Source organism: Pyxicephalus adspersus, chromosome 7 (genome assembly GCF_032062135.1).
Source record: "Pyxicephalus adspersus chromosome 7, UCB_Pads_2.0, whole genome shotgun sequence".
NCBI classification, from domain to species: Eukaryota; Metazoa; Chordata; class Amphibia; order Anura; family Pyxicephalidae; genus Pyxicephalus; species Pyxicephalus adspersus.
In genome coordinates, this window is record NC_092864.1 from 75,685,861 (window position 1) to 75,699,502 (window position 13,642).

At 33.1% G+C, this 13,642-nt stretch overlaps 1 protein-coding gene across 1 annotated transcript in view; it reads right to left on the bottom strand.

Moving 5' to 3' along the window:
• Window positions 1-1,829: 1,829 nt before the first annotated feature.
• SHISA9 (shisa family member 9) overlaps window positions 1,830-13,642 on the bottom strand; it is a 366,487-nt gene continuing 354,674 nt past the window's right edge. The window contains exon 4 of the mRNA XM_072418984.1: window positions 1,830-11,601. Within this exon, the coding sequence (XP_072275085.1) occupies window positions 11,042-11,601 (560 nt within the window). The 3' untranslated portion in view covers window positions 1,830-11,041. The remainder of the gene's footprint in view (window positions 11,602-13,642) is intronic.

Here is a 13,642-nt window from a genome sequence, read left to right on the forward strand (position 1 = left end):
ATAACCCAGCCTTCTTTTTGTTACAACATAGCTCCCTCTCCCTTAAGTTTCATAAAATCTCAGTGGTCAGACACCTACTAAATAGAGCAAAATTATGTATCCCATTGGACTGGAAGTCGTCCTCTTGCCCCTCCATAGCACAGTGGTTTTATGTTATGAATGAGATCATGCTCATGAAGGACCTCACAGCAGGTCTCTATGGCCATAATAAAAAGTTTTAGCGTACATGGTTTTATTGGAAGGAATTTGTTAAATCCTCTAAATAAAAGATACATCTATGATGTAAGAGATGTGTGTTGTTTAGTTCATGTCCAGCTAAAAGAAGATGTTCTGTGCCATGCCTTCTTGCATAACTGAGATTACATTGAGTACTGAAATATAATGTAACATGTTTAGCAGTAGGATAGTGTTTCCAGGACAGTACAGAGAAATAGGAATGCTCTTACCCCTAAAATAGAATTTGGTGTAACAGCATCACATCGCACAATATAGTGGGTAAGCAGACAGATGGCTAAGCAGTATACTGTGGGTATTGGCTTAGTTGGAAGAAATATATCCTGCTTTGTTTTACTCTTTTAAGGGCATAAGCATCAAGAGGTGGAGCATGCAGACTGGAAGGGATGCCAAAATTGTAAGATGAGAAAGCTGCAGATGATTTTCAGAAGATGGTTATATTAGAATAGACTTTCATCTAAGCATTTCCATATGGCATGGAGGGCAATGGACTTTTATCTGGAATTTTCCTTTTGCCTATTTTTAAATGAACTTCCACGATCACAGGCCCAAAGCAGCTAAACAAAGCATTGCAGCTGGTCCAGTGACAAAAGTATTACCCATGCAGGGGTCAAAAGGGATCCCCCCCCTATGTATATTATGGAAGAGTTACTTTGCTCTTTTCTGAACAAATACTTTCTAAACTAGAAACTATTGTTATGTGGTATGTGTTGCTATGATTATTTATATAATTTTGTAACTAAAATGAAAATGATTAACATAAAGTTTAGAGTTTAGTTCCTCACTTCATTGAAATGTTAATTGACTGGTCTTCCCAGTTAGACCAATATCCAAGTGTAACCGGAAGTGGGGGAGTGTTAAACCTGGTATGATAATGGGATTATACAGACAAACAAGAGGATACACAGGAGAACAGACAGAAGATAGCAAAGGAGAAGCAGAGATAGATGTGTCCTGACCAATTAAACATTTGAAACTAAAATCCCTGATTTGAAGCTAATATGCTTGAAGAAGGATAATAGTTTAGGATTGCTTGTTTAGGTATGCCTGTATGTTGATGTATAAGCAAAATACTTTCTTGTCTTAAAAAACACGGACAACAAGAAGAATGTTAAGCTGAAATCCTAAACAATGTTTAGCTATGCCACGTTTTCTTGTGTTGCTCTACAGAGCACTCCCATCTCCATTTCATAAGGGAGAAGGGTGTCCTATAGTCCACAAAGAAGAAGAATGCTCAAAATGTCAGTGCAGTAGATACAGAGTGAACAAGAAAGTAAGAGCTTACAAGGTTTCTGGCATGATCAACAGATATTTTTTGTGGATTGTAAAAATGAATATGTGTATTCCTAAATGCTTTTAACCTGTTCTATTTGTGGCAAAACCCAACTTACCCCGAAGCACATAAATTATCAAGAAAAGATAATTAAAACTAGACTAGTGTAAGTATTTTTTTTAAAAAGCAAGTACCATTCAATACAAAAAATGGTTCAAAAAAGTAACACTTTTGAGGCCAGAATTAAACATATTTTTACACCCCCTATAAAAGAAACAGGTGAAATAAATAGATTGATGGATTTATGAAGCACAGTCTTAGGTTCACATATATTAATTTTTATTGCCATGTAAGAAATGTATATATTATATAATGAGTAAATATGTTAACAAAACATTCTTCAAAATGAAGGTTAAAAGGAAACACAAATATGCTTTTATGGGAATTATCAGCGTTAGATTTTTGCTGTTGACAGGTATAAAATACCAGCCTACTTATAGAACATACATTTACTAAAGAGGTTTTACATAGAATATGCCCACAACACTTGTAATGAATGCATTATAAACAAGAAAATAAAGCAATTTTATATAAGAGGGCAAACACAGAATAAAACACAGGAAAGGATAAAAACATTGCAGTCCATGGATACAAATGCTGTGTGCAGTAATTGATTTTTCTTTTGTTAAAACAAAATATATGACCATGTGCCTTACCTAAATTGTCATACAGATAATAATTAAAAACAAATACAAAAAGAGGAAGGTATGTAAATGTTTTAAGCAAATTCAAAAAAGTCATCTGTTTGCATTGGTAATCCACTATAAAGTTTAAAGTTGAATTAAATTACTTTCTATAATATTTTTAGTAATATCAATAACCGGTTTTAACATTTTCATTGCATTGTAAATGCTTTCTGGATTCAAACAAATGCTTTGTGATGTTCATTACTGCACAGCACATGGATATGCAATATGCACATAGGAGCTTTAAAATGCTATTCCTTCTGAACGGCATTTACCACACCTGCACATGTTTACTGTCAGTTGTGAGATCAGAGCAGACAAGTGTGTATGGGCCATTATTTCTTTAGAATAAGTGTTAATTTTAGTTGAAAACCTTTATATAATTTTTCAAAGAGGAAAATCAAATGTTTTTCATAAAGTTACAGGTAGACATAGGTGTCCTAAATAAACAGCTATATTAAAAAATTGAAGTCCATTAAAGCATATTTAAACCTAATCTAAACCTAAAAAAACTGCACCCATATTTCCCCTTTTAAGCGAACCTATTATCGCATATTTTACCTAATAAAAAAGGCTGGATAACCCTTTATGATAACCTCCTGGGATACCTAAGTAACCTTAATCCGGAGGCTTTGGGCTGCTTAGGGGCTTTTCCGGAAATGTAAAAAAAAGTGCCAATATCATGCTCGTGCAGTGTGAGATCATGTGATGTAAGCAGAAGCAGTAAGAAGACTCCAGAAGATGGTGCCTGTTGGTTCCTCTGTGCCAGAACACAGAAGGAAACCATCATGATGCAGGACTAAATGGAAGCCTATTGTGGTGGGATCGAAGACTCTGAGGAAATAAGGGTGTCACAAATAAATGTATTTACTTAAAGGCATTGATGTTGATTACTGTTTTGAATGTTAGTGATGCAGTGATAGATGCATAGAATGCAGTGATAGATGCATTTTATGCCCTAGATTTATATTTAAATCAATGTAACAAAAAAGAGAACCACCACATCTAAGGACTGGTAAGCTGCCATGTATTACATATTTGATTTTAAGTTTAGTTATAATTCATAAAATCATTTTGCTGGATATATTAATGCAACACTGAATTCGATTTGATATGTTAACGCAGACTCTGTGCTTCTGTGCATTTTGCATATTGGTGAAAAAAAATTAATGTCTTGCTTTTTTTTTTTTTAACAATTATCATAAACAATATATTAAATATGTGCCTCTACCTAACAAAAGTTCAATTGTAATAGTTACTATTACAGTATGTGGAATCATTATAACTGAGCCATATATATTAGTTATGTCTTATACCAGACAGTGTGCCAGTGGGGCCAGGGTGCAGCTATCAAAGGTCCAAACAAAAAAAATAAGTAATCACAAGGTAATTCATTTGATATTTCATTGCGTCAACATCAGGTCACAATGCACGAAATAACCAATGTTTTGAGGGCACACAGGACCCCTTTCTGATGGCAAAACAGAGAAGGGTCCTGCAGACTATTTTCTTTGGCTACATTGGCTATTTTCCAGACAATGACCTAAAGATGGAACTGACTAAAACAAAGATTTACTTGCTAGTGTGGGTGACTTATTTAATGCTATCCTCCATTAAGGGACTCTGGACGAGCACTATTTTGCAGAAGGCGCTTCTGATTTGTACCTTGGTGGGATTCTTTGTTATCTCAAACAAATTTTTAGGCATAATAATATTGTACATGGGTAATTTAACTCCTGTAGAAGTAAATGTTGTGTACATTCTTTAAATAGGATCAGGAAGGTGACAGAAAGACCAGGGAATTATAAAATGCTTAAAGGCGCTGTCATTTTGGTTGTGTTGGGTTGTGAATAAAGCCCTTACCTAGACACCATTCCTTGCGCTCTATGTCCCTCGGGGCAACCGTGTGCTGGGAAATGCAACCAGTTTCCCAAGGCTGAGCGGGAGCTTGCTATAGGTGAAGAGTGCGGGGTTAGATTTGGGGACTGGTCTGGACCAGGGCCTCACAGTTGCAAAGCACAAGTCAATAAGTTGGGGTCGGATAGTACAAATGTACCGGCATTCTATAAATGATGATAATTTTTATTAACATTATCCTGTCTTAAACTATACCTATCTAAACCTGGCACTCTGGCTCCATAGAATCACTCTCTAACCTGGTTTATTTTAGCATTAATTTATCTCTACCTAATGGCACAATTATAGAGCTATGAATATCTTACTATTAGAAGACATTATATCAAGTGCTACAATGAGGAGGAGTCATAAGGCCTGATTTATTAAAGCTCTCCAGGACTGAAGAAGATGAACTATCATGGGAAAACCTGGGAAATCCAATAAACATGGAATAGATTTCTTAAAAATAATATCCATTAGTTGGCAAATGTTTTTAATCCTGGACCAGATCCAGTTTAGGTTTCCTGGATCAACCGGGTTCTCCAATGATAGTATACCTTCTCTAGTCTTGGAGGGCCTTATAAAATCGTGTCCATTTTAAATTTGTTAAGAGCTTGTAGAAATTGTAATGCTGGAGCAAAGAATTGTAAGAGAATCCAAGGTAAGTTACTACACCAGGGCCATGGGGCCGAAGTTTTGTCCCAAATGCATAGCCAAATATTAAATGTTTATCCTTATGTTTATGACTATTTAAATTGCATACAATGAATTACCAGAATTAATTCATCCATAAGTAAATAATTGCATGTAAATTTTTTTAAAAAATACAATTTTAAAATTGTGTTTTACAAGCAAGTGTAGAAAAGGCTGGTGTAACAGTCACAATACTATAAGATTTGAACATCCATTAGGTTATTTATACCTTTAAGCTAAGCTGGAGTGCAACATTTAAAAAGACTCTACTAATTTTAACCACACTTTTATGATTTCACAAATTTATTTGGTTTAAGATGGTTACATTTTTGGATACAAACTGAGTAAATTAATTGTTGTAAATGTCAAAAATACATTCACAAGATGAAATATAAAATACAGATGATAAAAAAAATTAGAAAGTAAAAAGTGGTGCAGAAATTTGCCTACAGAAACCAGTGGTATTTTATTTTTGAAATGCATTAAAAAAAGCTGATTGCTGTATGTAGTAGTAGTTACTTTTTGTAACTCACAGTTTTTGTAACTCCTTAAATGCATTCTTTGACAAAATTGCAGATTAAATAATCTTGTAAACTAATGTTGATTAAACTTTATCCATTGTTTCACATGTTACCTGTCACTAAAGACATAATTGTTTTCTTCTGAATGAAATGCTGTTCTCTTCAACCTACAAAAATGGAGGTCCAATAGTATATGATTCTGATGAGTTATAATTGGATTCACATACAAAATAAAACGTAAAAAATAAAATGCTCAGTTTAAATGTAAGAAGTGTGATGCATTTTCTAAATGTCAAAAGTTATTATATTCAACCCTTAGTTTAAAGCTTTAGTATTTACTCTTTTAAATTGAGAGAGAAGAAGATTCAAGATGCAAGAAAATACATACAAGAATGGATTTGGGGGCATGACTTTTGCACTGGTTATGTGCCGAGAAGCAGAAGTGATTTTACCTGGTGCTTTATTATTTTAATTTTTCTTGTATACTGAAGCAGACTTATTATAATTTATCTGCAAACAGAAATGTTACTTTAAATTCTCTTCAAATCAGATCATGGTCATAATCATTTGTACAAGTACTGTAATAAACAATCTTACTGGAAGAAAAATTCTGCATTTATGAAACAACTAGCATAGATGGTCAAAAAGTGTATTAGAGATCAATATACAGCATATTATGTGATATGTTTAGAATAACTTAATGCAGGTTACAGGAAGATAAGCTTAGTTATGAATGCAAATTATTTCCAGAAAATGTATTTTTCATTTTCATTTAAATGATTGAATTTTAGTATTTATTTATTTAACCTTTGTCTTGATGTACTCGACAAACATTACATTCAGTTTATGTTCACATTATTACTATTAGGTAGCAACATTACTAAAAAGAACTATGGAAAGATAACTGCCACATATTAAAATTTTGATTTTAAACACATTTAACTGCATTTTTTCTGCATAGAAAATGGAACAACACTTTCACTGTGAATGCTCTAATGCTTTATGTTGCATACACAGATAAGGGTAAACGTTCTAAATGAATCTGGCAATGTACCCATGTGGACAGTGCTGCATAGATTTCTCAAGACCCATCATTATCACTAAAAGAAAAGCTTCCTTTCTCCTTATACTTTTACAAAGATCCAAAAACTAAAATTTCAACAGATTTAAATAACTGATGGACTGCAAAATTGTACAAAAGCACCGGAGTATTCAGCACACTTCAGTAAGACAGTAAGACAGTTCTAGTATGTCTGATTACTATATCATTGTTGTCCTATTAGGACAAATAAGTGCAAGATGTCATAGGTCAAAAACATATACATCCTAAAACCTGATTTCATTAAATCTATATGTATTTTTATTCATTTATTTTGACTATGGATATAAAAATCTTAAGATTTTTATAAACCCAACCTGCTGGTAGGGATATATCAGACTTTGCTCTCTGGAAAATAACCCTTTGGAAAGGAGCAGACTTCTAGTGATCACATTTGCATCCCAACCACCCCTTACGGGAATGTCCTGTCCCCTGGCCTGCGATACAAAAAGTAATTTGCACAACTTTCCTTTGGAAAATACATATTTATGTAGCTAATTAAAAAACTTTACACAACTGCACAAAAAATATCATGGACACAATTTGTGTATTTCAGTGCCTGTCCTGTAAATAGCATTTTTTTTCAAAAGAATGTTTGTTGAGCCGTTGTTGAAAACAGCAAAATTTAGATTATTGTTCTTCTTCTCTTGATCCTCTAATATAATGAAATGGTCACTGTTTCTGGGGTTCTCCATAAATAGAACTTATGTAAGTGATATTGCATTATTAATGATTTCCTGTTGTGTTATGTCATAATAAAAAACTTTAGTCTTAAGCAGAGTTTTTATGTGATGAGGCATGTGTCTGAATGAGGATATCGACTGTCAATTTAGGAATTATCTGGTAAGACCTTAGTAAAAAATGTTTTAGTCACAAATATTACATATTATTATTGGAACCACTGATTCAGAACTTTGAGTCCACAATGCATAAAATAACTAAAGTGTCTGTAAATTTGCAAAATATAACACTGAGTAGTTCTATGTCATATGATACTGAAAAAAAGACTCGTTTCTGGACTATTACCAGTAAAGATTAAAGCTTAAAGTCAGTCAGCAGCAACTTTTTAGTTTTTACTTATAAATTGCTGATAAGAATATTTGCAGAAAGTAATCCTTAATGTGTGAAAGACAAGTAATATCACATTATCATAGGATTTAGATCTGTGCTGCTGATGACAAAGCATTAATAGGGTGTTAGGTTGATAGTAACTCATTATATAATGTTTTTCTGCTTTCTATTCATTATCTAAAAAATAAAAGATTTTATGTGCATCAAGAATATGAATAACACTGTCTGTGAAGTACCAAACATTGGCCTTTCACCCGTATCAATGAGCGTTTTTTTTTTTTTATTTCTAGCCACTACATATTCTGTACTTACACAAGGGATTAGCGCTGGAAAACTGACATTGCATATTAAGAATTTATCTTTCTAAAATTTCTCCACATATGAATAAGTAATGGATTAGATGTACAATAGGTATATCTAAAATGTTCCAGTATTTTATAACCACATCATATCATACCAAAAGACAGCGATGGATGAAGTCATCTGAGAAATGGAGCCCTAAAACAAAATGCCCTCTTATATATAATAATATCAAACCTGCACACTCTTCAGCACGTACAAATGTATGCAGTTTTGATACATTGTATTGGATATTCGCTCCTAATTCTCTGAAACAAAATATACTTAGGTGAAAGGATGCAGATTTCAGAAATGTAATTTAATACTTAACATAAATACATAGACAGAAACAATTATGCATTTTTATCCATAACTGTCGTTGTCTGTTATAAAAACAGAGGATCAATGTTGTAGTCCATTGGAGTCATTACTTATTAGATTATAAACTCACATTTGTATTGTATTAAAAAAACCAATTACAATTTTAGATCTTCAAACAATCAGTGCTAATGTGGTAATAAAAAAATCACATTGTATACCAAAACATGAACTGTAGACTTTGGACTGTTTAAAGAATTAATGAATTACAGTCAAACATCAGACAGCCAGGGATGAATAACTAGAATAATTCTAGTCCAATACTCTTTGTTGCCAACGTGCTGCTCCTTAGTACTTAATGTAAAAGCTGGACTTACAGGAAGTACTGAGGGCTATGAATTTGTGTCTAACCCTGGCATTTTTAATGGAAACTGTCAAATATTGTCTCTACCATAGGCTGCCTATCTAATATTATCCAGTTAATAACTGCACAGTACATAAAATACAGTATATATTACATGTTGCATTTTCTGCCTCTGCACCCCCTGTTTTAAGAATTTGGCGGACAATTTTCCCTGGAAAATGGCCCTTCTTCTCTGCAAGGCAACAAAGCTTAATGTGTAATCATCCATTTAGGCCTACTTTATTGCATCTACAATACCGAAGGTGCAAAAGTATTACTGGAATTTGATTACCTATGTACAGATATAGTCAGAGTTTTACTTAATGGATGTAATCCCTCTCTAAGAGCTTTCAAACAAAAGTGCTTGTATTAGTTTCTTAAGAAGGCAGGCCCACTCTTACAAACTATATATTTTTGTAGGAAAGATAATATAACAGGGGTGAGAGTATTACATATGTTTCTACAAAATGGTAACTAAAATGCATCTACTTTTCTAAAAAGTAGGAAAATCATTTGTAGTATATCTCCATTATTTACATTTGCAGCATAGTCCAAGAGAATTTATTTCGAAAGTATAAACCTTTTGCAAAGTCTAGATCTGGGGGTCTACAAAATGCCTCAGATTTCACATTTAAAGCTGAACTCCAGGAAAGTAGCTACATACACTGCTAAATCAAATGTAGAGAGCTAATTTACCTGCAAAAGGAATTGCATTTCTGTTCATCCAATCATAATATTCAGCACTGCCTTGGCAGGCAGGAGAACCAATTATTCTCTACTGCAATAATCACAATTTACAGATCTTGTTGAAATCTGTGATTTGAAAAAAAATCTCTTTTTTAACATTTGTACATTTTCGTGGCTTGTAATTAAAACAGAGCGTTTATTTTACTAAAAGTAGTAGCAAATAAATATAGTACACACACACATATATATATATACATATATATATATATATATATATATATATATATATATATATATATTATAATATTTGGAATATAATATAATAATTTGGTCTGAGCATCAATTACCTCTGGTCACAAAAGAGTTGATGTACACAGAGCTGCATTTACAGTTTTGTGTCATTTATAGTTGCCTGGAGTTCAGCTTTAAGCCAGTTACTGTTTTATTATTTAACTAAGAATTAGTCAAGTTTTTCCTTACTTTGAAAAAAAAGTAAGAACAAATGTATTATTTTGTAGGCATTTAAATGCAGTAACACATGCAGGTAATCTGATATTAGATTTATGATTTTGTTTTACTGTTCTATTGTTGAATATCTAAGGGACACCAGTACACTGGGTAGGTCAGATAATGCAGCCCCCATGCAAACTGAAGAAGCATTCACAAAACTATCTCAAAAAGGTTATTTTTGAAGGTCATTTCCATTACTTGTTGCTGGTCAAAGCAAAAATGTAAAACGTTCAGGCAAACTTTACCTTACAAGTAAAAAGAAAACATGACCCTAACACACTGCAATTATATTAAGCAGATATGCAAAACATCGTTTAAATATATTTAACATACTTTGAAACAATTTACAAAGAAGAAGCTAGTACTCAGCAAAATCCAAAGAACTAAGCAAAACATAAAAAGAATCAAACAAGACTTTTCATTGAACAATAGAAATACATTAAAGGCACCGCCCACTTTGTATGTTTCCAGTCATAAGCAAGTGAAAATAGGCAAAACACTGAAGAAATTCCTAGTTGACAGTACATAAAATTTTTCCCATCTGCTTATTTGTGGAATGTCAGGAAAGGAAGAACACATGGATTATATTTTTTTAAATCTTTGAAAAATCTTTATCCAAAGAAGATTCCTTGTTTTCCTGTACTTTGCAGAAGGTTAACTTCTTTTGATTTCCCTTGATACATTTAAAAAGTTTTTTTTATTTTTTTTTAAAGTTTGGAACTTTCCACCAATAAGAAAGGTTCCATTCCCTTTTTGAAATTCATATGTAACAGTCTTAATAAGGTTCTTGACCTCATTTGTTTTTTTTTTGCTTCTTTTTGATGGAAAGACCTAAATTCCAATGGGTTTTCACAGATGTGCAAAATGATTATAATTAAAATAATCATTTCCTTACATTTTGTTTCCCTTTTTTGTTGTTTGCTTACAAAAATATTGGCCAATTTGACTTCCACCTTAGCATATCCTCCTCTACAGTTAGAAATAAACATGTTCATTTTTGCAGAGATGAAGGCTCTTTTGTGCTACTTTGTATCATAAAATTATCATTTGTATTTTTGTTTAAAAAAAGTGTAGGCAAAAGTATTTTTCTTTCATTATCTTCACTGTAAAGTAAAAAATGGAATCCCTAATTGCATTCCTTGACAGTATTGCTTGACATATGAAACCTAATCTGTTCTTCTGAATCTGCTGCATATGAGGACTTCCACTTATCTATCCTAAATATATGCAATTCCAGTTGGAGAGACTTTTTCAGACAGTTACTTCTGTTTTGCTGTTAGTTACAAAGTATGGCTGTGGAGAAACATAATGCTGATTCTGAGATGATTCATTTACAGACTCCACTGGACAATGCTTTTTGGTTGCATAAGCTTGCCGCCGTAAAGAATGCTCGCTGTGGTCCCAGGTTTTGTAGTCTGGGTTGTATGATGAAGCCAGGGGATGATTATGTACTTTGTTGACTTTTGATTTTTGTCCATTTAATTTCAGAGTGCCACCCAATGTGCCACTCATTGTGCCACCATGTGTACCAGCTAGTGTTCCACTACTCAGAGTGCCACCTAAAGTACCACTTCCTGAGCCACCAAGTGTGCCTCCCGCTGAACCACCAAGGCTGCCTCCAATAGTGCCACCAAGAGTGCCTCCAATATGGCCACCAAGACTTCCACCCATTGTGCCTCCAAGATTGCCAGCTTCTGGGCTGTAAGATCTTTCTTGATCCACCCGGACAGGATGTAAGGGTAGGCTTCCTTTTGCTGCAAGCTCAGCTAAGTGTCTTCTTTTGGAATAGAAGTCATCATTTCCCTTTTCAGCTGTGCAAAAATACAAATTATTAGTAAATTGTATGTACATATTAAAAGAATAAAGTAAATGACATATATTATAATTTTAAAAACATTTTTAAGAATAATACTTAATTTATAAACAGAAAATACTAAAAAACTAATTTAAAAACAGCGAATAATTTACTTGCTGTGAATGCCGAATTAAGATTAAAATTCAATGCAGATTTTTTAAGTTTAAGTTGTTTAAATTGAGTTAAAGTAGTAAGATTTCTTAACCTCTTTCTATTTACCATAATATAAACTATGGGTGTATATAGACAAAGGAGAACTTCCCTATTTTCAGGCACACTCTTAGTTATGTTCCTTGGCCAGCTGGTTCATGAACGCAAACCCTTTCCTTGACTAACTATTTATGCTTTTGCTTTATGAGAGGAGGTAGACAATTTACAATATTTACTGGTCTACCTTGGAAAAAATGTTTTCTAATCTGTCACATAAAATCTCCCATAAATCTGTATTCATGAAATGTCACGTAGTGCTGTCTCTAGGTTTCCTGAACTTACAAATAAAAATTCTAAAGACCATTTTAAATTTATTAGCCAGAATAGCATGACCTGCAGAAGAAATCTTTTGCTAAACACAGCTGACACTTGGCTCTCCTGCAACATCTGCAGGACAACATCTACAACTCTGCAGTTTGTTCTGTTTGCATATCAAAGCACAGCTTGCTCCAGAAGTTAATGAATGTCTAAGCTCCATAAAGTTTTTTTTGCTTTGTATGTGAATAACTAACAGTGAGTATTTTTTACAGCAACTGACACCATGCTGTCTAATAATATGTTGGGACAAACATCTGTCCTAATTGCATTTATTAAAATATTGTACCTGTTCTGACTTGTATGTAAGTCGGAGACTAACTTTAATTAGAATGAGCCGTCATTATACTTTTATGAACATTGTTTTTAGCAACGTCAACCACTTTCAACCAGATTTTCATAACAAAAACAAATAAAAGAAAGGTATCCTATTATCATCTGTTTAATAGTTTAATTGATTTCAATAGAAAACTCATATGCATTTCGAAAACATTATCCTTATACAATAAGTGTTTTCAGAGAAGGTGCCCTGAATTTGAGATCACTGTGAACATTTGAGATACATTTACCTTGGCATGTATAGAATAACAAAATGTAACGGGTGCATACTAACAACAAAATAATTCTTAGATTGTCATTTTATGTCTTCTGCAATAGTGTGATGGCTTTGACATGCAAATAAGGAGAACACTGTTCTAGAGAAATTAATTTTCCTGAAGTAGTCAAAATTTCTAGAATGTTCAAAGGGAGATTGAAAGTAAATATAGAATTGATTTGAGAAAAAATACTACAAGTAGGCATTTACAATTCTTGAGTTTTAATTGAATTTTCTGTCTCTTTAAAAATGTTTAACAATTAAAACAATCATCTTGATCTTAGGCATAGTGGTGTAGGTTAGGGGGGCATTTCCTTAAGACATTACACATTTTGAATTCATAAATGATTGTTTAACATTATTTAGCTTAAATAGGCATTGGCTTGGACACCTTTTCCTTATCAAAAAATGTTTGCTGCTTTTTCTATCTGTGCTATCATCGCTTGTTCAATAAGCAATTTCTGTGGATGAGTTTCTGCTAGAAAATATTATAATAAGTGATAGTCAGCACAGCTTCAAGAAAGACCTAAGTCTAATTTTTCTTCCTTTTTTGAGGAAATAGGTAAACAGGCAGACAGTGGAATATCAGTTGATATAGTGTACTTGGACTTTGCTAAAGCATTTGACACTGTACCCCACAGACGGTTAATATGCAAGTTAGGGTCAATAGGTTTAGAAAAGTCAATCTGTAAATGGATAGAGAACTGGCTTAAAGATCACATCCAGAGGGTTGTAATTAATGATTCATACTCTGAATGGTCTAAGGTTATTAGTGGTGTACCACAGGGTTCAGTGTTGGGACCTTTACTGGTTAACATCTTTATAAATGATATAGAGTTTGGGATCAAAAGTACCATTTCTGTGTTTGCAGATGACA